This window comes from Apteryx rowi, unplaced genomic scaffold, assembly GCF_003343035.1.
Source record: "Apteryx rowi isolate R43461 unplaced genomic scaffold, aptRow1 scaffold_68, whole genome shotgun sequence".
NCBI lineage: Eukaryota > Metazoa > Chordata > Aves > Apterygiformes > Apterygidae > Apteryx > Apteryx rowi.
The window spans coordinates 3,029,109-3,054,675 of record NW_020450960.1 but is presented as its reverse complement, the minus strand read 5'-3'; the positions used below and the strand labels follow the sequence as shown (position 1 = coordinate 3,054,675).

At 45.6% G+C, this 25,567-nt stretch overlaps 2 protein-coding genes and 1 long non-coding RNA gene across 10 annotated transcripts; 2 read left to right on the top strand and 1 right to left on the bottom strand.

Annotated features, from left to right (window-relative positions):
• Positions 1 to 57: 57 nt before the first annotated feature.
• Positions 58 to 1,596, top strand: FAM229A (family with sequence similarity 229 member A). Of its 2 annotated transcripts, none has more exons than XM_026085974.1 (3): positions 58 to 157; positions 818 to 951; positions 1,389 to 1,596. In XM_026085974.1, exons 1-3 carry the CDS (start codon positions 152 to 154, stop codon positions 1,489 to 1,491), a joined length of 243 nt encoding a protein of 80 aa, XP_025941759.1. In that variant the 5' UTR covers positions 58 to 151; the 3' UTR covers positions 1,492 to 1,596. The 2 variants fall into 2 exon arrangements, with proteins under 2 accessions (XP_025941759.1, XP_025941758.1); XM_026085973.1 differs by having other exon boundaries at positions 68 to 259.
• A 198-nt stretch (positions 1,597 to 1,794) lies between these two features.
• Positions 1,795 to 24,998, top strand: KPNA6 (karyopherin subunit alpha 6). 7 transcript variants are annotated; one of them, XM_026085894.1, is made up of 15 exons: positions 1,795 to 1,912; positions 13,058 to 13,165; positions 14,023 to 14,156; positions 14,886 to 14,981; positions 15,271 to 15,370; positions 15,680 to 15,774; positions 16,898 to 17,029; positions 17,253 to 17,341; positions 18,355 to 18,454; positions 19,453 to 19,616; positions 20,504 to 20,582; positions 21,106 to 21,231; positions 21,831 to 21,958; positions 22,493 to 22,671; positions 23,302 to 24,998. In XM_026085894.1, exons 3-15 carry the CDS (start codon positions 14,028 to 14,030, stop codon positions 23,484 to 23,486), a joined length of 1,602 nt encoding a protein of 533 aa, XP_025941679.1. In that variant the 5' UTR covers positions 1,795 to 1,912; positions 13,058 to 13,165; positions 14,023 to 14,027; the 3' UTR covers positions 23,487 to 24,998. The 7 variants fall into 7 exon arrangements, with proteins under 7 accessions (XP_025941679.1, XP_025941676.1, XP_025941675.1 ...); XM_026085892.1 differs by lacking the exon at positions 1,795 to 1,912 and adding an exon at positions 12,838 to 12,982; XM_026085893.1 differs by lacking the exon at positions 1,795 to 1,912 and adding an exon at positions 12,838 to 12,982 and having other exon boundaries at positions 13,058 to 13,195.
• LOC112975591 lies at positions 5,119 to 10,500 on the bottom strand. Its single transcript, XR_003256673.1, has 2 exons — positions 9,925 to 10,500; positions 5,119 to 8,678 (listed from the first exon to the last, which is right to left on the bottom strand). It is a non-coding gene; the product is annotated as an uncharacterized LOC112975591 (long non-coding RNA).
• Positions 24,999 to 25,567: the final 569 nt, after the last annotated feature.

Sequence of the window (25,567 nt, the reverse complement as noted above, 5' to 3'; positions counted from 1 at the left end):
CATCCTGCAGCGACTCCGCGAGAGCCCCCGGCGCCCGGCGGCCACCTGCGCCCCCGGCCGGCAGCCACCACGCCGCCACCCTCCAGCCCGGACAAAGGCCCCGAGCAAGGGGACACCCGGGGACATTTTGAGACGCGGGCGCCCTATTGTGATGCAGGTGACGCTGCGCGAAGCGGGGGTGGCGGAGGGGCGCCGAAACAGGTGGTTGCGGCGGCGATGGGCTGTGCCGAAACGACCTCTTGGCGGGCGCCGTGAGCAGGTGGCGGCCGGGGCGCGGGGCTGGGGGGTCCCTCCCGAGCGTTTCCCCTCCTTTTGCCGCATCTCATCTCCCCGCATCCCGTCCCCGCTGCTCTGTTTCCCCCCCGCCCCGGGGCAGGATTTGGGGAGGTGGCGGGGGGGGTTCGGAGCAGGCGGCGACGCAGCCGGAGCGGGAAAATGCTCCGCTCCTTGACGGCGTCCTCCACCTCCAGCAGCGGCCCCCCACTCCCGCCTCGCCGAATCTGGCTCTGCTCCGAGTTTTCCCAGCCGGGGAAGCGGGGAGCAGGGGGTTCCCGGCTGCATGTCCCTGCGGTTCCAGTGCCGCTGCCAGTGCCGGCGGCATTGTGATGCAGGGGCGCGCGGCGGGTCACAGAGCGCCCGGCCCCGCTGCCACCTGCCCTCGCTCGTGGCCCTGCCGCCACCGCGCTCAGCCAGGGACGCTGCCGAGCCGCCACGCGTGCCACGGGGCCCGGCCAGCGCCTGGCAGCGTAGCGGCCGGGGTCGGCTGCCGCCCCGCGCGCCTGCCCTCACGCCCCTGCTCTGCTCTCCGCTCGCGCAGGTCTGGGGCTTGGACATGAGCTCCCAGGAGACCCCGCAAGCTCGGAGGTTTCCCATAGAGGCGGGCGACTCTCCCGGCCTGGCCGTGGCTCCCGAAATGCAGGAGCCGGTAGCCGCTCAGCAGACCGTGGGAAGGTAAGGGCCCAGCACGCAGCCCCTGCCCCCTCCTCGGCGAACGCGGCTGTTCTGCTCCCCGAAACATCGCCCCGACGGCCCGAGCCCCTCAGTCCTGCGGGGTGGGCCAGGTCGGCTCTCTGCTTTCCCCCATGCCTGCTGCCCCAGGGCTTTCTCGGGGCAGGCAGCGTGCCGTCCCGCACCACGCCATGGCGTGCCGTGCCATGCTGCGCCGTGCCATGCGATACTGCGCCACGCTGTGCCATGCAGCCCAAGCAGTGCTGCGCTGTGCCATGCAGTGCAGCCCAAGCAACGGCACGCAATGCTGTGCTGTGTCGTGCCGTGCCGTGCCATGCTRTGCCGTGTTGTGCCATGCCAGGCTGTGCCRTGCCATTTTCCGCCAYGCYGTGCCATGCTGCGCCATGCTGCCAAGCTAACCCTGCTCTCTCCCTGTGCAGGCAGCTGCGACGATGCCCCGGGAGCCACTGCCTGACCCTGCCCAACATCCCCATTGACATTTTCATTGCCATGGGTGGGAACCGCCGGCCCCGCACCACCTAACGGCCCCCACGCCAGGGTGGCACGAAGAGCCGCAGAGCAGGGGAGCAGCAAAGGACATGTGGGATTGGCGATGAACTTTATAATAAAAGGACKTCTTAGAGCGTTTCGGCGCCTCTTGTCCTGGCCTGTTGTCCGCCACCGCGCTGCCGGCGGGATTCGGGGGGCCGGTGCCAGGCTGGACCGTGCCCCACGCGCGGCGCCCCGGTGCCGCCCCCGGCCGCTGGGGGCGCCCTGTCGGCGCGGGTCGCCCCGCCCCCTCCCCGCCCTGCCCCTTTAAGGGGCGGGGCGCCCGCGACGCCGGAGGAGGTTTGTCCCTTCGCGGCCGCCGTTCGTCGCCTTCTCCCTTCGCCCTCCCTCTCCCGCTGCCCGCCATATTGTGGCCGCCGCAGCTCGGGAGCCGCAGCCGGAGCAGCCGCGATGGGTGAGGGCGGCCGCGGGGGTCCGGGCAGGGCGGCGGCGGCAGCAGCAGCCCGTCCGTGCCTCTCGCCGCGGCGCTGCCCTGAGGGGCGCCGGGCCGGGCCGGGGGAGCCGCGGCCGCGTTGGGGCGCGGGCGGCCCCGCTCCGGCGGTTCCCGGCCGCGCTGGGGCTGCGCGCGGGGCTGGGCGGGAGGGTCGCGGCTCCCCGGGGCGCCCCCCTGCGGGCGGGGCCGGGGATTTTGGGGGTGTTTTAGGGGTTTTAGGGGCTATTGCCGGCTCCCTCCGCGGCGCTCGGAGCGGCTTGGTGATGCCCGGCCCGGTTCCGGCCCCGCCGCGGCGGGGGCTGCCGGGGGGTAGCGGGGTTGTTCGGTACCGGGGGAGCCTGGGGGCGGGGAGCTCCCTCCGGCCCGGGCACGGAGCCGGAGCCTTCAGAGACGGTGGTGTTTGAAGGGAGCTGCCGCTACTGAAGCTTCCTCGGAGTGCCCGTGGCCTGCTGTCACATCTCTGATGTCTGGTTAATTTAAACTCGGAAGTCTGCAAGAGTCTAGGACGAAATGAGCCCCGACTATACTGTTGGGTGTTCTAATAACCTAGCAGGGCCCTGCTTATTCTACCTTGCATGTTATTCTGTGTGTTATACTGATACAGTAGGATACAATTTTTACCACACCATGTTGTATAAATCTCAATTACGAGTTATAATTCCAAACTAAGCTAGATGGAAACCCTCTTTGCACATGATTATGTTTTTTCTCTTGCCATGGTAGAAAATCTGGAGTGAACTCTTTACGCTGCTGCTGATGTTGTTTGAAATGTGAACATAAATGCACAGAGGCTGTCAGGTAGCGTTGATTCTCTACAGCATGTCACTGTAGACCAAACAAACAAATACGTCTCCTGACACTGTACAGGAAAAATACAGTGGGTGACTTTGTATATTCATAAGCGTATAACTAAATATACTTAAGCAAGGGCTCAGAGAGATAGCAGATAGCTATCTTGCTAGCTACAAATAAATCATAACTGAGCGTTGCCCTTCAAAAGGCATTTCAATAACAGAAGACTGCTTTTGTTGTCTTCGACATAGCTCCAAATCAAGGCTCCCTACTCAAGGAAGCAAGAATGTCACTTTTTTGAGGCTTAAAGTAGCAAGGCAGGGTTTGAATGGATGAGGTAAATGTGAAAAGCAAGCTTATAGCAGGCTTATCCCTTACAAAATAGAATAAGGTTCCTCTGTGAAGTAAGGACTAGTTTCTTATCCATTTTAAGCAGCAGTATTATCTTTTAACCAGACCTGCCTTCAGAAGTCTTAAAAATGCCCTTCATAGTGGGATGCAGCTTGATCAAAACGACCTTGTCAGAAGCTCTTGTTCCATCTTCAAACGCCTCTTGTGATGTTCCAGAAGAAGTTAGTGGCTGCAAGTCTGCATATGCAATGGCTACAGAACTACCCAGTCTAGAGTAGCTTTTAAAACTTAAATTATAGCTTGAGATTTAGAATCTTGACTGGCAACTTTGAGTAGAAAAATGCCCTCAGGCCTGTTGGTGAATGTCTGAAAACTGTGTGTTATCCACAGCTGAGGACACTTATGCAAAGGAGCTTTCTTGTCCTTTTCCCTCCTGCTCCTCAGTTTCTTGTTGGAGCTTCAAGCAGACTTTTTTTCTTGACAGCAACAACTTAATACTATTCATCCTTTGAGTTGTTCTAGTGTTACTGTTTTTTATTTATTTTTTTAATAAACCAGGACTGCTTTGTCAGCATTTTGGGGTAATGCGGCTATGTTTTGGAAGGACAACATTGCTACCCCTTTTTCTTTTGTATGTTGCAGGTTGAATACAGTTGTGCTTTGTAAGCAGTCATAGAATATTGGACTTGCCAGTGTTACTGGAAATGGTCATCAGGTCTTCCTTCGGTCACTGTGCAAATTACATGTCTAATGTCTTTATTGTGGCGCTTAGCGTATGGAGCAATATGTAATCTCAGTTCTTAAACCAAAACTTCTGTGGCTGATGGATGATGAGTTTAACTAGTTATTTGGCTAGTTTGCTTTGTTTGCTTGTGTTTAGCAGAGAGCAAACATGAACTTTGTAAAGGGGAGCTCAATCATTAAAATGGCTAGTGTAATAGTGAAAGTACTAATTCTTTCATCCTTTCAGTTTTCAACTAGTGAGACTCAACCTCAAATTTGCTCATCAAAAATCAGCCAGTATTGTTTGTTTTGTTTCTGTAGCAAAGCACATGTGGRGAATGATGAGCTTGTCAGGATCTTACAGCTCTCTCACTGCTGTCCACTGTTTCTGGTTGCTTTAACTCCTATAACTCATGCGTGTCTTGAGTTTGAGTTGGCTTAGTCAAAGACTTACTGTTTGTTTTTTTTCAGAACTGTTACAAAGGACTGTCTGGCCTCAGGTGAAAGATTGTTATATCTGGTAGATCATCAGTACACTCTTAAGGAAATCTGAATGTCTCAGAACATGGGAATCGGGTTGCAAAGAACTTAAAGCTCCCGAACTTTAGATTTGGGGTGAAAAGGTTAGGAGGTGGTAGAGTTGAAATTAGTGTTTGAGAGCTGGACTGAGGATTAGGTGGGTTCTTACATTGGAGCACAGGTAGGGTAAAAGGAGTCTTAATGTTAGACTGATCCTAATGAAAGACAAGTACACTGTATGGTTGTTAATTCTCTCAAAGAAAACGTTTTTTGCTTTTTTCCCTTCCCCCTCTGCAGCCAGCACCATCAGCAAAGCAGTTGCGCATTCCAGTAATGATATCACATCACTGGCTCTTGGTAGCTAAAACAGAAGGGAATGAGCCAATGGTGACTGCTGCACCAGAGAGCCAAATAACTGCATGGATAAGCGTTTTACTAGCACAGAATGTACTGTGTGCAAAGCACCCAGCTCGGGGATAGCGGCAGGCTGTGTTCAAGACAGCTCTCGGAGATTACTGAATCTGTGCGGTGCTCATTCGTAGTAAACACTCGAAGAACCTGCATGAGAGCGTAAAAGCAACAGAGTTAAAACATTCGAAACAGAAGTGCGCAAGTGACAAGACCACAAACCCTTGATACTTTTCCAGGGTTTAACACCAGCTGGGATAATTTCAAAACCATGAAGGAAAAGTCTTCAGTTGCTGTGTCTTTGACAGGACTTATGTAGTTGTCTTTTCCCGTGTGCATAGCTGTTTGGTTTTCTTGTCCCTCTGTATCTTCTGAGCAATGAAGTGATTTTTTTTTTTTTGCAATTTGTTCTTCATTGTAAAATTATCAAAAATCACAGGTAGATAAAATAACAGATTTAATATAAGAACCTATTCTTAGCTAATTTTCTATAGAAATTTAGAGCTGTCTTTTTATATGGGTGTATACAGGTAATTCTACAGAATACATTTGACTTGTATTTAAGAAGCATGGATTGTTTACCCTTTTCTTTCTACAGTCTCAACTGAAATAGTTAAGTTGTATGAGATGCACTTTTTTAGAAGAGAACTCTCTGCAGAGAAGTTGATATGTCCCTATCTGTAGCTGCTGTTACAAAGAATTTTTCTGTTACCTTGTAAAGCAGGTGTTTCAGTTCAGTGTGCTCAACTAAGGACATCTCAGTGGTCAGAAAGGTGTAAAATACTTTACATGATCTGAGTTGCAGATGAATCTTTTTCTGTTGCTTCTCAAAGTTAAGGAACTTTTTCACRAATGAGAAAATGACATACAGAAGAAACACAGAAAATTCACTTAAGCACTGCTAATTGTAATCTTAGAAGTAATTTTAATAATTTATTTTAAGCTAACCTCAGATGTTACTACTACTACAGCTGCAAGACTTCAGCTATGGCTTTCAAAGTGACGCTCTTTAAATTTACAAAGAAATTGTTGATTAATGTTAATATGCCAGAGAGGGGTTAGGTTTTGAAACACTTCAGAAATACCTAATACTGTTCCATTGTCCCTGTTACACTGAATGGTTTTGTTTGTTCACTTAAAACAGCAGCTTTGCTGACAGTTTGAGGAAAGAAGTGTCAATTAGAGAAAGAATGTAGAAGTGGCCAGAGGCTTTCTTTCCAGCTGTAAATAGATGATAGCAATAAGAAATTCATGTCCAAAACTAGCATGACAGACCTATAATGCCATCTGATCAGTGATCTCCAAGTACTTTGGATTCATACCACAGCTACCAATTGGCTTGGTTGACTCAAAAAAGCAAAATACTTGATATAGCTGGGCATTCAGCTCATACTGAATCAAGTTTCCAAGGCTTAACTGTCAATGTGTTCTTGTGAGCTGTATTTGACTAGCTGACTGCAGAAATAATGRGAATTTGAGGAACAAATGTTAGCCATTAAGCCTTCTGGAGAAAAGAGAGATCATGAAGCAATAATGTGTAGTCAGCCTAATACCCATTGCCTGCTATTGACTCTTTGTAGCTTCAGATAATGATTGGCATATMCTTCCAGTCCTCTCCTTCCCCAGCTCTAAGAATATCACAAAAGCTTTCTTTTTTCTTAAAGAAATGCCCCATTAACTGTAATATACGCAAGAGGTTGTCAACATTTTCAGGTAATATGAGAGTCTTCAATCTCTGTTTTAGTACTGCTCTCTTGTTCTTCTAATTGTAAAATGTTCACTCTGTRTGATCTGAACTGCTCTGATGTCTACTACTAAATCAGCTTAATAATTTAAACTTTGTGCTATTCCTGAAGGGCACAGTGTTGAAAGCACAGGCATTTTGTTGAAAACAAACTCTACAGAGAAAAATCTACCAAGCTGCTTCTCCTGATAATTGTTCCAATGGAGAGTCCTGTGTTTCCTGTTCAGTTTGTGAATCTCCTTGGTACCCTGAAGGTGTATGAATTTGTGAAGTGGCTTTCTGAATCCCCCTGCGACTCGGAGCAGATTTTGTCGCGCTGACTGATGTGTYGGACCATGAATACGAGGAGTGTGAGGACAGCAAAGAGTGGTAACCCCTGCTGTACTTGTGGCAGTTTGCCTTGCAGCAGCAGGGCAGGGGTGTGATGCCGCAGGGGCAGGTACTTAGCTCGGAGCCTGTGCAAACGGGGAGGCAGGCCAGGAGGAGCCTGGAAATCCTCTGGATTTTCAGGCCAGTATATGAAATGGACGAACTTGCTGCCAGGTGGAAAAAAATCCAAGGAATGTAGCAAGTGAGGCTGGTCAAATGAAACTTTGTAGTTCACTTGCTGTGTTTTGCTACTCAAGTTACATTTGTTTTTGTTTTTAATTGTAACTGACCAAGTTTATAGTATCACAAGAAAACATAGATTGGAAGGGACCTTCAGAGGCCACCTGGTCCAGCCCTCGCTCTCAGCTGGGCTGGCTTTGAAACGTACCATGTAGGCACTAATTGATCAAAGCTAATGGMATTCATCAAATACATTTGGTTACACTTGTATAATCTTGCTACCATATCCCACCCTGAACACGTGGCTGTCAGCCTTCCTTGCTGGCAGGCTTTGTCTTAGGGGTATGTGTCTTATACCCATTACAGCTCTATTACTGGGCATCTTATAAAGATTACCTTTGTGAAAGGGTGTTTAGGCTTAAAAGTGTTGCCAAATTTGTCAGTGTAACTGTTTCTCTGTTCTATCGCTTCAGTCTGACTCAGCAGCACAAGTCCTGATTTAGACATATGAGTCCCTGCAGTGACTCAGCTGGGAGGCTTTAATCAGCAGCTGAAAAATGCTTGAAGCAAATGCTTTCTGTAACGCAGAGAAATGGGAGGAACAACATCTGGAGAAAAGTGAGATTGGGTTTCTGATCCAGTAACATTAAGAAGCTGCGATAATCTTGGTGTGGCGGTAATGGCCCTGGAATTAAAGTTTTCTAGCTGAAAACTGTAGCTTRTGTTGGCCTTTACATAGATGCTTACAGGATTTGAGTGCTCTGCTGAGCCTTCAAAGTCAAATTTTTATCACTGGTTTTCCTTGTTCTTTTATTTAAACTGTAAATACTCTTCATCATTCAATATATGGTAGGGACTGAAGAATGATTAGAACAAAAAAGGGTTTTTTTCCTCAGTGAAGCAAACTTACCAACAAGACCTACAGCAGGAGCCAAGATTCTTCCATCTCCTGAGGGTTTCTTTAATACAAAGAATTGAAAGGAAAAGGTATTGCTCAGTTAAACTTTGTCCCTAAGTTTGACTGCTTCTGTAACTCTTATAAGAGGATTCTCAGCTCACAGAATACCTAAAGTCCTTCCCAGTATGAATTATGATTAGCTTGATAAAGCCTTGCTTTGACTTAAATTGCATAGTTCTTGTCAATAACTTTGTTCCAAAGGTGTTGGCATCCACAGCTCGTTGGCATGAAGACTTTAACTGTGTGTGCTGAAGATGTGCTGTGTACCAGGAGGCAAGATCTTACAGGGCTTTAGAAATCCCATGTGGGTTTTCTTTTTTTCTCCCCCCTCTGGAGAAAATAATGAAGAATAATAGAGAAGTTGATTGTTTTGTATGGACTTTTAATAATGTGAGTCTTGACKATGTAGGCCAGTCTTCTAAAAAGTTATTAAAAAGCTGATTTTGTGCAGTGGTCATCCCTGGTATTTTCAGTTTAGCCTGGGGGGGTAATAGGGTATATTTGAGTTTATATGACACTTAGTACATGTTCTCTTCTGGTCTTTCTGCAAAACTCACCAATTATTGCTCTTCATCAGCACAAAGGAGTCCTTCTGAGCCAGGGCTAGGAAGCGTTTTGCTCTTCAGTGAGCCTTACAGCTGCGTGGTCTCTGAGGTGTCTAAGCAAAGCTTTGTGGCTGAGCTCTATTAAAGCAAATTGTCAAACATGTACAAACGGATTTCAGAATTTGTCCTGCAGAGCCAGGGTTACCTGCTGCTGTATGTTCAGGATATAGAAATAAATCTTTATATATGCAGCCTGATAATCCTTAAATCTATTTAATGTGTCATGTTAGCACTGAATTTAATATCTGGTTTGRCATCTTGGGGCTAATAGTTGGCAGATCTGATTGGAGGTGCAGAGCTCAGATGCTCAATAGGAGAGCTCTATTTAAATGCAAATACCATCACTTTTCTTCAGTGGAGCTGCTGTGAATAAGCCTCACTACTGCAAGGAGATAGTTGGCTATAAAAGGCCCCAACTTAGGGGACTATGTGAGGTCAGGGGATTCCTAGAGCAGAAGTGGTATCTGGTCCAGGCTTGGTCAGAACACTRTTTTAAGTGGGGTTAACTATGTAAGTCTCCTTGTGCTTTTCTTGAGTGAACACCATGAGTTTTTTCATTGTGAAATAGCAGATCCTCAAGTGATCTTCATATTTGGAAAGTGAGTTAATGCTCTTGCAGATTAGTAGAACTGTTTGTGGAGGTATTAAGAGGAGATGGGTTGAAGGCTCTGCAGGCTGTATTTTTAACAGGCAGTACAAGCTTTATCTCTGCTGTTTTTTACCTCTGCACTGGGGAAGATGAACGTGGCTAGAAGAGTTTAACCTAAGGGTAATGCAGTTTGAGCAATTTTGTAACCAGTGGTAGGTGAATGGCCATATACTGTTAAGGAAACTTGGATATTTCAAAGGAACTTCCAGTAATCAGGTTTAATTGACCAGTGAAAAAGGAAAAGACAGAGGTTTTAATGTTTTAGGTTAATCCAAGGGWTGCTAAATTTAGAGGAAACTAGGTTCCTAGAAAGCTAGGCTGTTTTTTGCAGCAGGGGATTAGGATGGTAGGAACAAAGTATGAGCAAGGGCCTGAAATATAAGTAGCTGGACTGGCTTTTGCTGTTACTTGGAAAGACTATTTGTTGTTCTTTCTCTTGGTGGAGGAGGTGCCTTATACTAAGGCTCTTGTCTCCTAATTCTTACTGTTTTCCTTTCTCTGCCAATGTGTTCATGCTGTGCTGATCTTTCAGTAGAACAGGGCAAGCTCTGGCCCTTGTCTAACAGTATTGCTCTGAAAAAGACATGCRTGTGGCTTTGTTTTTTGGGATTTGTTTCGTGTGGGTGGCTTCCTCCCCCGCTTCGCTTTACTCTGGGCAAACTCAGTTGAGCTTACCTTGTTGCATGAGCAGCTCTGGGAGTGAAAAATATGGTCTTGTGCCTGTTGTGAAGGGATTGTGGTGTCCGGCCATTCTAGCTAGGTGGCTGCATAGCCTTCTCCTTGTTCTGTCTTGCACTGAGATATATATATAATACGTGCAATAGGTCTGCCCTTCTTGTGCAGTGAGCTGTTGGATTGGCTCTGCTGGCTCAGAGCTGTGCCCCAAGGCACCTGTGCTTGGGTGCCTGCAGTTTTCTTCCTCCGTGCCGGCAATGGGTGCGTGTACCTGTCCCAACAGGAGGCTGGTCAGGGCTTGAGGGCAGAGGCTAGTGGTGATGAGCAGGCTGCAGGCACTGCCAGAGCGGCTCRTCTGGTCGGCAGGCTGCTTGTGGCCTCAGAAAAGGGGTACCGGGAGCAGCTGCAGGCTGTGTGATTTGCTCTGGGCGCGCTGCAGACGGCTGACAGGCTGTGGCTCAACCACTGCGGTGCAGAAGGAAACGGTCTTCTCGCGTAGTTTTTCGAGCACTGTAGTTAAGCTCGGAGTCCAGAAGTCCTGATTGGAATAACATCAGAACAACTTTGTAATTCAAGGTGTGAACTGATGCTATCTTGATTTAAGGTAGGGCTTAGTAGGTTTTTAGAGAAGAAAAACCTTTCCTAGGAGAGATACAGGACACTACTGTAGGACAGCACTTCTAAGAGGTTAGGGCAGCTGCCTAAATGCAGCAACTAAAGCTTTAGAGCTTTTATTTAAAAGAAATTTGGTCTGGTTAGGTTTTCATGGCTGTCTTGCAATCAAGAATGCCTCTTTAAAAGCAGAAACTTCTCAGAGCAACAGTTAAAATGCAAAGTGAAAATCTGGCCTGAGCATTGTCTGAGCATCACTCCTCTGAGTAGATGATGCTTTTCCTAACAATAAAATCCAAATTACTCCAGTAGTCTGACTTRGTGAGATAGTTTTGTGGGTGTTTACACTGATAGAATTGGAGTTAAYAGTTAACGCTGAAGCCTGACTTGCAGGTATGCTGGATTAGCTAGATGTTTTGTACTGAAACACTACAAGTAAAGAATTTGTATGTGCTTGGCCTCTTACTGGCTGTTCTGTTTTTCGTAGGTTTGTGCTTGCTGCAGTCTGTGCTGCCTACAGCATCTGCTGAGCTCACAGTGAAGTCATAATCCTGCATTTGTGACATTCATCTGTTTCCATAGAAATTAGATGTAATATAACAAATTAGCATTACAATCTCATTAAAGTAATGAGACAGATGACAGACTGGAAAAAGTCAGCAGCATCTGTAGTGGTAAATGTGTGCCAGATATAGTAGAAAAACAAGTGCAAGGTACACCACTGGACAGTGGTGTATAGTTATACAGCTGTCACGAAGCTCCCTCTTCAGTGGCTAGCTGTATTTTTKGGGGATTCCCTGGCAGCACAACAGTGTTTTTAGCTCTGTCATACGAGGTACAGGGCATGCTTAGTGTGCTCTGAGAGCTCGTAGCGTGGCCTAACTTCCGTAGCTGTTTTCCTGACACCCAGAAGCCAGGTTGTGCAGAGCGGTGCGCAGGGTGTGCCTAGCTGAGTGGGATTGTGCAAGCTTCCAGGCAGCTGAACTGTCATGTGTCCCTTAGCTATTTATATGACTAACTGGCTGGTAATCCTGTATATAGTATTAACCCACTTAATCACTTTTCCCCTCCTCCCTTTCTTAAAACTACCTTTTAATTGGGGACCTCACCTTCCAAAGGGAGGTAACAAATTTGACTTCGTTAGGGGTTCTGTTGTCATCTTTCTGAATTAAACTAGCAACTGTTGCTCTTTTGTGTAGATGCAACAGCCATTAGTGTTGGGATAGTAATAGGAACACTTACACCTACAGAACAAGCAGCAGTAGTTAATATTTCCTGAATTAAAATCTGTGTATAGATGGCATCTTGCTACTGTGAGAGCAGATATAAACCCCTAAAGCCTATGGATTTTGTTCCTAAATCTTCTCTACCTTCTGAATTAGTTGCTATTCAGTAAATAAGATGCCTTCCCTGCAGTTTTGGCATAAAGGGCTGCTGGGAAGAGGGATGGATGAGTGGGAGCAGTTGAATAGTTTCTCTGCGGTCTTCAGCCTCTGCTTGTCTTGCAATCTTTTTTTAAGGCTGTATACATCTTCCTTAGTGGTGCTTAGGATGATGTAGTCACTTTTTCTTACAAATTCTGACCACTTAAGCAGATGCTCAGATTGTTAGTGTCTCTTAAGCAGGTTACTGAAAAGGGCTTTCTAGTCTTGCACTGGAATACTGCTTTTGCTGATGAAGAGTTATGGTTGTTTTTTTCAGACTTCAGAGTTACCAGTAAACTTACAGCTCATCATGCTACATCATCTCTTCAAGCATGATGTTGTCTCTTGCTGCAGCTGTCAGTTGCCAAGCTTCAAAATGGTTTCGCAACTCTGGACAGCCTGGGGTCAGGGCTGTCTGCCAAGGACATGCGTGTTTGTCACAGTGCAGATGACCAGAGGAACTTGGATCTTAGTGGGGTTTTTGCTTTTTCCATTGCTTTTCACAAGAACAGCCTCTTGATGTTTTGGCTAGGTAAGGGAATGTCCTCTTAGAAAGCAGATACTATGAAACGGAGTTGTTTTTTTTTTTTTTTTCCTCAGAATACTTAGTGTTCTGTCTTTTTTAGCTATTTCTCTGAAATCATAGAACGAAAGTATTTTGTTGCCTCTCATGATAACACATGAATTCAAGTGGTTTTCTTTTTCCTTGACAATGAAATGTTGGATATTTATGCCTTGCTTGTGTGTCTTTCCCTGGCGTGGCTGTGGGCTTTCCCAGTAGTAGGGCAGTGAGCTCTGAAACTTCTACAGCTGACTTTGGAATGGTTCCAGAACGGCTGGAGGCAGTTGATAACAGTCAGAGTTAAATTTTCTGTAAGCAACGTGGCTGAGGAGCACTCAAAGTTTGAAAGAAAAAGTATAATGAGATAGCATTGCAGACTTTCACAGGACGCTCCTTCCAAGTGCTAAAGGCAGGTGGAAGAAAACAAAGATACTGGTATCCAGCAGACTGACAGAGTAAAGTAAGTTGTTGGTCACAGGGTTAACTGGCACTTTGATACTGTATATCATAATTGTTTCCTTCCTGTCCTTTGAAGGTCACAGAAATGAAGCCAAACAACCTGTTTCATAAGTTGGAGAAAGGGAGCCTTTGGGAAGATGCAAGGAGTTGATCTGGTCACAGCAGTGGATTATAGTTGGATGCAGTTAAGGAGTTGATATCCTTTTGTGCTCAGGTTACTGCTTGGTCCTGGTTGCTCTCACTGTGCCAAGCAGCGGAGTGTCACTTCCCTGACCGGGAGGGAAATAAACAAGTAATCAAGTCTGAAGTACTGCAGTAGTCAGATAAATATGAAGCAGCAAAATAAGTAGGTCAAGAACTGAACACTTAGGCCATGTTTGTCCCACCAGGCTACTGTGTTACATACAGCTTTTTTTCTTTTTTCTTTTATGTTTGTTAGAAGCGTGAAATCAAGGCCTCAGTGTTTGCTGTGAATTATGTTGTATTTTTGTCATGCGTACAAATTTGGATGCTTTCACAGGCTGCTCTAAAATATTGAAGTTGATGTAGTCGTGTTGATTGACAATCCAGTTCTTGCCAGATGGTCTTCAATAGGCCTTTGAATCTGGGAAAGAATCTTTAAGATGTGATTTATGCCATGATGATAGGGAAACAGTTTCTGCTGAAAACCCAAGTAGAAGTTAGATATACACCTCTCGAGGACAATGAAGCTGTTTAAGTAGAAGTCTTTCATATAGGTAGCGTGCTTGATATTGAAGTCAGGTCGAGGTTGCTTTCAGAGCAATAAATTATGCTTGTGCTTCCTAGAAACTTTATAATACTCTTGTCTTAACATATCATGTGAACTAAGGTCAGAATCACATTCTAACTTGAAACTTCTACTTCAGCATTTAAGAAGACAACTCTTGCTTTTTAATCTTAAAGGCTGTTTGATCTGGCTATTCCATGCCTGTTCTCATGTGTGCTGACTTTGAGGAAGGCAGCTGGGTTATAGAATGGAGAATGAAAAGAAATCTGAAGCAGATATTTTTCTCTTTACAGAAACCATGGCGAGCCCTGCAAAGGATAACTATCGAATGAAGAGTTACAAGAATAAAGCCCTAAATCCTGAGGAAATGCGTCGGAGAAGAGAAGAGGAAGGGATCCAACTGCGCAAACAGAAACGAGAGCAACAGGTAACTCACCTTGACTAGCTTGTATACAGCCTTAACACAATCRGGAATGTGCTCCTGTTAGACTGGAACCTTCAAGGGTTGGTGTATTAAGTCTTGTTGGCAGTCCTATTTTCCTGTTCCAACTGAGATTTTACTGTTTGTTTTTTGCTGTGCATCTAGTACAGACTATAGCTCACATCAAGAGCTCTCCAAGCTCTTTGTCCTTGGGGTCTTGGAGGCTTTTGTTCATAGATCCTTGCTTTTAAGACTTTTGATCAATTAGTGAATGGGATTGTTTCCTCAAGAAGCAGGATAAATAAATGAAAGTATGGGCTGAAAGTATTTTTCAACTCTGAGCTGTTTTTTTAGCTTGGAGGTCTGTGAAAGTGAGAGTTCCCAGTGATGTGTGTGGCTCTGACTAAATATGTGCTGCTCTAGTGTGTCATCTACAAGCTGTCTTCTCCCTAGTTTCCTGAGCTTGTTAGGCTAAATTCTGCACTTGTCTATATCAGTGTTTCAGTGATTTGGGTATTTGCATATCTGAGGGCAAGACTTGACTTGTTTTATTATCAAGGTTTGTATGTCAAACTAGTCTTCAGAGTGCAGAGCTGTTATTAATGACTGCTTTTCTATTCAGGTTGCGTTTAGTCTAGCTGACAGTATCTTGTTTGTGGAACAAGAATATCTAGTTGTGAAGACTGTTCATCATTGCTTTCTAATAAAGACTCTTTTTTTTTTTTTTCCCCCTAGCTCTTTAAAAGAAGAAATGTGGAACTGATTAATGAAGATGCCTCCATGTTTGATAGCCTCCTTGTGGATTCCTATGTCAGTTCCACAACATGTGGGGTAAGGTGCCTTTTCCTTGTTGCAATCACACCTTCAGATAGACTTAATGCTGCAGAGTGCATAGAACTGACAAGCTTTGCCTTTGTTTTCCCCACTTCTGAGAATGCTGCAAGTGTTCCTATGATGAACTGGAAGTGTCTTCCAGGAATCAAAATAGTGTGCTGTAATTTTGAGTTGTGAATCTTTGGATTACTAGCTAAGCACAAAATCAATAGGTGGCCTTGACTGCAATACCTTTAGTAACCCCGGTGTGAAATGGAATGGTTCTGTCCCCTTTCCGCCCTTTCAGGAGGGAGTGATTACAAGAGAGATGGTAGAGATGCTTTTCTCAGATGACCCTGATCTTCAGCTAGCAACCACCCAGAAATTCAGGAAGCTACTGTCCAAAGGTAAATATAGCTGATTTTATCCATGGTACAAGATCCGACATAGCTTTTCTGTTGAGAACACTTGTGGACTTGTGCTATACAGAAGCTTAGCAACTTTGGGTTTGGGGAAAGTATTAATCTAGAAACTTGATCATCTAGTAAATTTGCTAATGGCTTATGATTGGACGAACTGTTCAGAAGGTGATTCTAAGGAGCTGACCTGTCCAGTTGAGCACAGCTTGGAAACCATTCAGTTCCATAATTGTCCATGCTTGTTTACTCCTCTGTACTAGGCCTATATACTGTTTTGACGCTGCCTTGCTATTTCAGAGCCAAATCCTCCAATAGATGAAGTGATAAACACTCAGGGAGTGGTGGACAGATTTGTTGAATTCCTGAAAAGAAGTGAAAACTGCACGCTACAGGTAAGGGAGAGTCTCTGTGGTATGAATTCCTCATGGCATGTAACCATTAACTTCACAGCTGAGCAACATGAACCCACAAGTGCCATTAGGGAAAAGTGATGTCTTGAACCCAAAAGATGCAGATCATATTGTGGATGTGAAAAGATAAAGATGGTGCATAAAGCTTGTAAAGAGGCAAAAGAAAGGGAATTATGAATTGCCCTAAATTCAATTCCTGGAAGAATACTAGCAAAAACGATAACTTACATATGCTGTCCATTGGGGTAGGACAAGAAATCATATCTAAGTTGCAGAAGAAAGTTTGTCTGACCTTTCTGCTAGTAGGTACTTAAGCCCTGGAATAAACTGTGTAAGGAAAAAACTGTGTAGGGAAAAATCTCCATTATTGGAAGGCTTTTAAGAACAGGCTAAGTATCTTGTTAGAAATGGCTTAGGTAGAGCTGATTCTGCTGTGGGGCAGAGGAATGGACTAGATGGCTTCTTGAGATTCCTTCCAGCTTGGTAATAACTATAGTTACTTTATGAGAGTTAAAAATATTTCCATACATGGGATTTGATGTCAGAGTTGATGACAATYTTCCTTCCTGCCCTCCAGCCCAAGACCTCATATCATAGGGGTTTACCTTCAAGGAGAACTGAATGGAAATCTATATTTAAATCAAGTAATGAATGAGCAACAAAAGTGGAGAACTTGTTGCTCAACTTCACTTGAACTTAAGGCATCTCTGTAGTATTAGACAAGGGGGTGGACTAGAACTGGCCGTCTGTGCTGGATAGATGAAACTTTCTACTTCATGTGTATTCTAGGCTACATGTTTTCACTTGTCATACTGGAAAGTGGTCATACAAGTGGGATGATGTGGTGTGACTGACAGTGTTTTCACTTGTTAATCCTTTGAGAAGCTATAGCCTCTGAGAAAGCATTTAGCGGACATGTTTTTGCTGTTCGAGGCAGTAAAATCTGTTCTTCAGGTACTGAGGTGTTTCATGGAGTAATTTTTTTTCCCCCCCTTCTCACAACCTTTAATAGAGGACAAAAGAATAACAACCAAAATTCAGTGGTGAAYATCTTGCTGTATCAGAATTTTTATTCATGCCTGTGTCATTTATTTGCTTGTTTCAGTTTGAAGCAGCCTGGGCACTGACGAATATTGCATCAGGAACCTCCCAACAAACGAAAATAGTAATTGAGGCTGGGGCAGTTCCTATCTTTATAGAGCTGTTAAACTCTGACTTTGAGGATGTTCAAGAACAGGTAAGGCTCACTTCTTTCTTTAGCGGTAGGAAAGAACCACAGTGGGCCACAAATGATTAAAATGCAGTGTTCAAAATGAGTGGTATCTAACAACTGGCTTCAGACCAGGAATTGAAGTATCAGTTACCTGGAGTTATAGGCAAATGCCTTCCTAGCACACTGCCTTTTTCTTCTTCTGTTTAGAGACTTTGTGAATGCTAAAACTGTTGCTCTTTCCTTTCAGGCTGTCTGGGCATTGGGGAACATTGCTGGAGACAGCTCTGTGTGTAGAGATTATGTCCTTAACTGCGCTATTCTTCCTCCCTTGTTAATGTGAGTAGCCATGAATACTTGCCAATACAGTTCTTGAAGTCCCGTTGTACTACAGCAGAGCAACATGCATGCTAAGTCAATAGGTTCCCTAGCAATGTGTGYCAATGTTTACTGGGAATCAAACCATTGGTAACAGATAAACTGGCAGTTGTTCAGACAATATCTGATAAAGTAGAGTGGGACTTGGTAGATAACATGCCTTCTCACAAGCCTTTATACCGCTCTGAATCTGAAGTGAGTGCCCTCGCAGTGTGCTCGTCTTTGAGGTCACGGGGCTTGCTGTTTCAGTGTGTGTCCTTTTGGATGCCTGCTCCTCATGCTTGTGCTCCGAGTTTCAGAAGCTTGTCTGAATGGGCTCCTCTAGGACTGAGGAAGGGGAGCAGGTCTCTGCATACTGCCTTCTCTCTGCAGCTAGTGTGGTGTCTTTCTTGGGAGTGTGCTCTCAAGTACTACTTACTGCTCTTGGAAAAAATAACATTTACTTTACCCTGTCCTTGGCATACTGATGCTTTGTCACAAATGACTTTTAAGTTGCTACACTTCTGTCAATTGCCTCTTTCAGCAGCAATTGCTGACTGAAGTCCTCAGCCAGCAGGGCTCATGGTAGTCATTACAGAGTTGAGACACAGAGCAGTTCCTGTCAGCTGGTCTCTAGTGAGAACCATCTGACTTCAGATAAATGTGTGTCTGCCTTGGCTGAATTCAAATTTGGAACTGCATTCTACTAACATACACTTCCTTCTGCAACTTGCCTACCATGTTATTTGCCTTCCTGTTCAGTGTTTCTTTACATCGTTAGGAACAAGAGCTGTTCATCCTAGAAGTAGCTGCATTTCATTTTTCTTGCTTATTGAGAGGCTCAAGTGACAAACAGCATGGCTTGAGTCTCAGCAAGTATTGTAGTAGCTTGGCTTCCTTGAAGTTATAGTTTTCTCTCTTCAGTTTTGATTCCCTTGGTGATTTCCAGTAACTTTCTACGCTAAGGCTATAATTCATGGTAACTGTCTCTTTAGGCTCCTTACGAAGTCCACCAGGTTGACGATGACACGAAATGCTGTTTGGGCCTTGTCAAACTTGTGCAGAGGAAAGAACCCACCACCCGAATTTGATAAGGTGAGAATAAATATCTTATTGGCAGGCAGCTGGTGGGGAGACACCCAGTCAAGGTGTTAGTCCAAATTACTTCTGGCAATTGGACTTTCGTAAGCCATTCCAGGAAGGAATAAGGTGAGGTTCTTCCTGCTGAGATTGAGATCTTGTTGTTTAGCAGGTATTTGAGTGCCCACTTAGCTTTCTGCCAACCTCTTAACATCACTCAGTTGGCAGCCCATCAGCTGGGCTGCTCAAGTGGGGCGTGAACCCTGACTTCTGTGCAAGGAGCACATGCTCTGGGCTTCTCTGGACCCTTTTGTTATGAACTCTGGAAGTCTGAGATTCGTTCCAAATCATGATTAAAACCTCATTCCAAGACATCTAAATCCTCCAAAACAGGACTCCCTCAAAACTGTTATAGCCACCTAAGAGCCGTGATAGTTTTCCCTTTCCTGCTATGCCACTGTCACTAAGGGGCTCTACTGGCCATTTGGATCTGTCCCATCCTTTTTTGTAGAACTAAAATGGTTTAAGATCTATTTCACTTGAAAGTTCACTTGTCAAAGCTGGGGAGTCTGCAGTGAGGGTTGAAATCTGAATTGAGTGTAAATAAAGACACTTACAAATGAGCAGAGTAATCGGAGGTGCAACTACTGATGGTTGCAGCTCTGTGTACTGAGCTATTTAGGATTATTAAGAGCAAGAAATGGAGCGTGCTCTTATATAAGAAATGTAAGCAGTTTCCAAACTGTAGCATGCACAGTAGCACTTGTCTCGGAAGTCTAGACTTGGTCCAAGAGGAAGGGATATAATTTTAGTTTAGTAATAAAGCTGTTGAGGCAATCTTAGATTCTCTGAGCTGTGTAAACCAGCTAGGAAGCTGCTGACTTTGGGGAAGGAAACTGTGGACATTCAACACTTATCTTAGCAGTCAGCGTAGCCACATGATGTTTACATGCAAATGCAGTGGTCCTTGACAGAATGTGACTAACCTTCCCGGGTGGTTGCTGTTGTTGTAGGTATCTCCCTGCCTGCCAGTGTTGTCCCGATTATTATTCAACAGTGACTCTGACTTGCTGGCAGATGCATGCTGGGCTCTTTCCTATTTATCAGATGGCCCGAATGAGAAAATTCAAGCAGTTATTGACTCTGGTGTGTGCCGACGACTGGTGGAGCTGTTAATGTAAGTATCCTGTCTCTCACAGGGTTGAAGCAGTGAGAGGGGGCAGCACGTGGCTGAGCATGTGTTCATACCAAAATTTGCCACAGYGTACTTGCCACTTCTGGTGGGTGCAGAATCCAGGCACTATCTAGGATGGTTCGGATACCTTAGCTAAATCTGGAGCAGTTACGTTAGGGTCTGATGCAGGCTGAGGACTGTAGCTTATTGGCTTTTCTTCCTGAGAGAAACTGAGTATTCTAGTGCTGGAATACCAATTAATGCTGTACACTGGGAAGAACTTATGAGCAGAAGTCCAGACTGACACTTAGGCCACTCTCTGAAAGGAGAGTATTGCGCTGATTAGCGTAGTTTGTCTCATGCTCTCAGACTTCTCAAGTGTGCTCACGGAAGCCTAGTCACTAGACAAATCAGACAATAAGAACAGCGTCTAGCAAAAGCCAGCTTAGCTTTGTCTTTTTGATATCTACATGGAAACTTGGACAAAAATGTTTTCTGTTTGCAGATTGAATGCATGGGCCTCTTCTCTTTACTTAAAATTTTGAGAACTGATAGAACAAATAGCTACTTGCTTCCAAAATTCTCCTGGAAAAATTCACTGTTTTCTCTCTGGGTTAACAACATCTGTGTTCAGGAAGGGGGTCAGATAGTTAGTTGAGATGAAGGTGATGCAGTTAGTTTGTAAAAGTTCAAAACTGTCTCTATCACAAGTTTATATTCAGTCTCTGCTAATCCTGTGGTAGTATGGAAAACTTCTGTCCATAGTGTCCCCTGTATGCTAGGGGATGGAATTCTAAATTGTGCAGSTGAGAAACTGGGGAGAGAATTTCTTAAAGATTCAGGTGCATGTGATCCGACAGACTTGTTTTATCCCTACATCTTTTCTGTAGGCACAATGACTACAAAGTGGCCTCCCCAGCTTTGCGAGCTGTTGGCAACATAGTGACAGGTGATGACATCCAGACCCAGGTGAGGGGATCTGACTGTCTTACAGATGCAACTAAAGAGGAGTACAGCTCTTGATACTAATGACACTTATGGTCGTCAGAAAGTATGTCTCTTACATATCAGTGCATGATCTCTTTCAATGCGAGTGCTTTAGTTGGTAGCAGTCTGTTTTCCATCAGCATGGTTTAGTCTGACTGCTGCAGCAAGCTTTTAGAAGCAAAGTGCATCAGAACAGCATCTGTTTTTCTCTTTCTGTTACTTTAGATGTGTGTGGTGTGTGTGTGTGTTTTTGTGTGTTTTTAAATGGAGCTTCAGAAAGGCTCATTTCAAGATATATGGGAGATGGGGCAAAGTACCTTTTTTGGTACCTTTTTTCACAGCTATATAATAGTAGAAGTACCTTTCCTCTCCTCTTTCTGAAAAGGTCAGGGAGGGAAATGCAGCACCCATATAAAATATCCACTGTGTAGAAATTGAAAGAAGGTGGAAAACTTAGCTCTGTACCTGATACTGGTGACCTCACTTCTGCTTTCCTTCTCATAAGGTGATCCTGAACTGTTCAGCACTGCCTTGTCTCCTTCACTTATTAAGCAGTCCCAAGGAGTCAATTAGGAAAGAAGCCTGCTGGACTATTTCTAACATCACAGCAGGAAACAGAGCACAAATACAGGTACAGCTTTGAGGCATTTCCATTTCATGTGTAGTGAGCTTGGATTCCAAGTTCAGTGTTGAGAGTTCGCAGATCTTCTTATCTGACATGTAGAGGCTTTTTTAGCTTCACTTCTGTTCTGCATGTTTTTTGCAGGCAGGCTGCTCTCAGCTGTCTGCCAAATAAAGTAGCTAAAATCTGCTAATCGTACCTACAAAGAGACTACTCTGAAATGAGTCCCCCGTCCCCCCCCCCCCGCTGGATCATTGGAATAAGAAAAGGACATAAAGCCCCCATTTGTCCATGCTCGGAGATACCCTGTTGAAAAGCTGTAGCTAGTTGAGGTTTAATTGGCCTTTTAATGGCCTACATATAAAGGCAGATAAAATGATGAAAGACTTTCTACAGTACTGATGTAATAAGGAGGGGTTGTCTACTGTGCTAGTTATGGAATTGAATATCCTACACTAATAGGATTTAGTAGAGGAATAAAATGGAGGAATCACTGAAAAAGGTTTAGGCTGGAAAGTTTATTGGAAAGTAGAGATAGAGGTTTCTTTCAGCTGCTTTTGGAAACCATGTTGCTAATTCAAACACTTCTTACTGTTCTCTCTCTCCAGGCAGTCATAGATGCAAACATTTTCCCGGTGCTGATAGAAATCTTGCAGAAAGCAGAATTCCGTACAAGGAAAGAGGCAGCATGGGCTATTACAAATGCAACATCAGGAGGAACTCCAGAGCAGATCAGGTACTCCCTATGGCYCCTCTTAGGGGAAATCATTCTGAATGTATGGCAGCTTTATGTCTTTGGGAACTGCAAGGCAAAGTAGTAAGGGAGTGGAGTAGGCTGGAGAACCTCTGGGAGAGTATCTGAGACACAGGCAAAGTTGTGGCTAGACAGTGTGCTCTGCTGTGCACTGCAGTTTCCTTCTGGAAAAGGATAAGCAAGTGTCAGACTAATCCAAACTGCTTTCCCCCCACATTTTTAAATAGCTTGAACTAGGCTAAATGTCCAAATCTCATTTACAAATTAAATTTCAGTGTGGACTTAATCTGAGTATCGCCTGGATTTCAAAGGGAGTGGGTAGGGTTTTTTTAGAGGAGGTTTGTTTATGAATAGAAATAAGTGGATAAAGGTTAAGCTTGCAAAACAGTAAAAATACTACTGTATTAGTAGGTAACATTATTTTAGTTTGACTCATTCTCATGAGCTTTTCTAAATGAATGAAAGTGATGCTTGCTATCCTGAAAGCTGAGTGTATGTTCTTGGTGCTCTCTGTAGATACCTGGTAAACTTGGGTTGTATCAAGCCTCTTTGTGACCTGCTGACTGTCATGGACTCAAAGATTGTTCAGGTGGCATTGAATGGCCTGGAGAACATCCTGAGGCTTGGAGAGCAGGAGGCCAACCAGAGCGGGACAGGCATCAACCCTTACTGCAGCCTGATTGAGGAGGCCTATGGTAGGTTGTGCCTGGTGGTCTTGCTGCTATTGACTTTGAAAACTGTGGGATATGTTGACAGGTGCCTGACTTCATGGGTTTCACTTCTGCTCAGCATTTAAATGTGTATCTCACAAGGGATTATGTTCCAAATTAGCTTTGGCAATGTGTCCCAGTTCTCCCAGTAAGAGCAATTCTTGAAATTCCCAAGAGTGTATATTGCTTGGATGCTTCCTTTTCAGCAGTGGATTTAATTTGGAGAGCTAAAGCAGTCACTGCCCTCCTGCTGGAGGGAGGCTGGGCCTGCTTCTTTCCCCCTCCAACCCCAGGACTGTCAAGCCATTCATGGCCAGTTGTATTAATTCCACTGATTTCAGTTTAGTCTTCAGCAGAGAACTGTGAGCAAATCTGCTTGAGCTGTATCAGCTAAACCTACTGTTGTAAAGATGTCAATGCTGTCTGATACAGATAAAATCCCCAAGCAACTCTAGAGTAACAGGAAGAGTTAGCTTTAGATGTCAGTGCTGCTGACAAAATGCAGATCTAACACGGGCAGGGGTTTTGTCCTGAATAGGAGCAAGGGTGGATGTGGGACAGTGTAAACATTAGGATCTCCTTGTTTCATCACATGCCACTTTTCTTTTCTCTAAGGCTTGGATAAGATAGAGTTCCTGCAGAGTCATGAGAACCAAGAGATCTACCAGAAGGCCTTTGACCTGATTGAGCACTACTTTGGAGTAGAGGATGACTCAGCTCTAGCTCCCCAAGTAGATGAGAACCAGCAGCAATTCATCTTCCAGCAATCTGAAGCCCCGATGGAAGGTTTCCAGCTATAATGTGCCCAGAGGGGAAAAAGAACACCACAAACTTGCCAGAAAGCAACTGGGAGCAGCTGATGGTCCTACCCCCCTCCTTGCAAATGGAAGGCTAAACACCCACTCCACCTGTTAGGAAACAATTCTTCCTTCAGAAACAACTAGAAGCAGTGCTTTGTCCTCATGGAGAGAAGGGGATGTTCTCACACTTTTTCTTTTTGCTGCTGCATATGTGTCTTTAAAGCAGGCATCTGGGTGGAGGAAGGACACTGAGGTAACAGATTGCACATCTTGGTTTTTTTCTTTTTGGTGATCTCTCCCAAATGTCACTTTTTACCTCGGGTACTTAATTGAGATTTCAGCATTGGGTTGGGTAAGAACACAAATAGAAAGTAAGCATTCTGACAACAATAATTCTGGAAACCTGGGTTGATCTATTTAATTTTTTGCACATGTTACTCTTTATTAAAGACTCTAATTTGCCAAGAGCAAAGTTTAGCCCTGGCCTTTCTGCGACCCTCCTTCAGTGGACAGTCCTGTTGGACCTGGGCCAAGTTCCCCTGAAATATACTGCAAATGGACAAAGAAGGGGGAAAGTCTCCCACTCCTGGGAAGGCTTTCTGGGGGAAGGATTCTTCCCTTTGTCTAGATTTTTTTTCTTTTTTTTGAAGAACTGCTAGTGGTATCTACAAGGAAAAAAGCAACAAAACCCCAAAGATGGTAACTATGAAGAGGGTGGGATGCTTGGGTGGCTTTTGAAAGAGGAAGCACAGCTGCCATTGCACAGGCTTTGTTTGCATTGCTACTGATTGAAGTCAAACTGTTGAAATGGTGAAACCCATCTTCATCTTTACTTGAAAACTTTTTTTTTTTTTCATGAAAAAAAACATGTTTTGAGTTTTGGGTTTTTCTGCCTGGGGTTGGGTGGATCATTATATGGGGAGGAAGAGGACATAGCTACACTTGACAGCAGTGTTGTGTGCGGTGTTAACTTCAGTAGCAACAGGCCTGAGTTTTCAGGTTTAACTCCTGCTCACAGTTGGATCATGTACATTTTACTTCAAAAGGAAGAGTCAAATTCCTGTATTTTTTATATTATATATAGGTAGATATTTGTCTAATTGGGCTTCAGAGAACAATATATATGAAATTTCTGTAATTTATGTAAATAGCATACTGTGAGGCAGGCACACCTGGAAATGACGGTCTGTGAACTCACTCACTGGTTGTCCTGCTTCTTTTCCTCTGTTTACTCACGTACTGTATAAGCAAACATAGATCTGTCTTAAACTCCTCTGCCAGACTTGAGTTTACTTAGCCAAGATCTCCTTTAAAAAAACCACCCTTGACCACACTAGGCTGTGGAGAACAAAACCGCCGCTGGTGCGGGGAGGAGCGCGGCGGTCGGGGCCTGCAGCGGCTGCCGCTTTGGCGTTTGGTGAAGTAGCGAACCGCGCGTGGGGGAGAGGCGAGGCCCGGCGCTGGCCGCGAGCCCTTTGCTGTTAAACGAATAAACTACATCTGTGCATCGGACTGCGGTGTGGCTGTGGCGGTGCGCTCGCGGCGGGGAGCGGGGCAGGGCCGGGCCGGGGCCGCCCGCTGCCCTCTTCTGGGCGGGTTCCCGAGACACCACCGGGCACCCGGCGCCATTACGGGGGGGAGGGGGGAAAGCGGGCCCTCAGCGCCGTGAACGGCCGCCCCGCGCGGGGCACGCCGGGAGTTGTAGTTCTCTCTCGCGCGGTGCACGCCGGGAGCGGTAGTTCGCGCCCTTCGCCCCGCGCGGGGTGCGCTGGGAGCTGTAGTGTCACCGGCTGCCCGCCGTCGCTGCCGCCTCTCGCCGGTATTTCCCGGCGGCCCACGCGGCGCCGCGGCCGCTGATTGGGCGGCGGCGCGAGGAGGCGCATGCGCGCTGCACGCCCGCTCGGAGGCCCGGGCCGGAGCCGCTTGTCTCGGCGCGGAGCCCGGGGGGAAGTGGGGAGGAGACGCCGCGGAGCCGCCGCCGGCAGCGGGACCGGCGGGGCGGCGCCGGGGAGGGGGCCGCTCCGTCCTCGCTTCCCTCCGATGTGCCGGGGCGCCGCTGGCTCCTGCTCGCTGATTGGCTG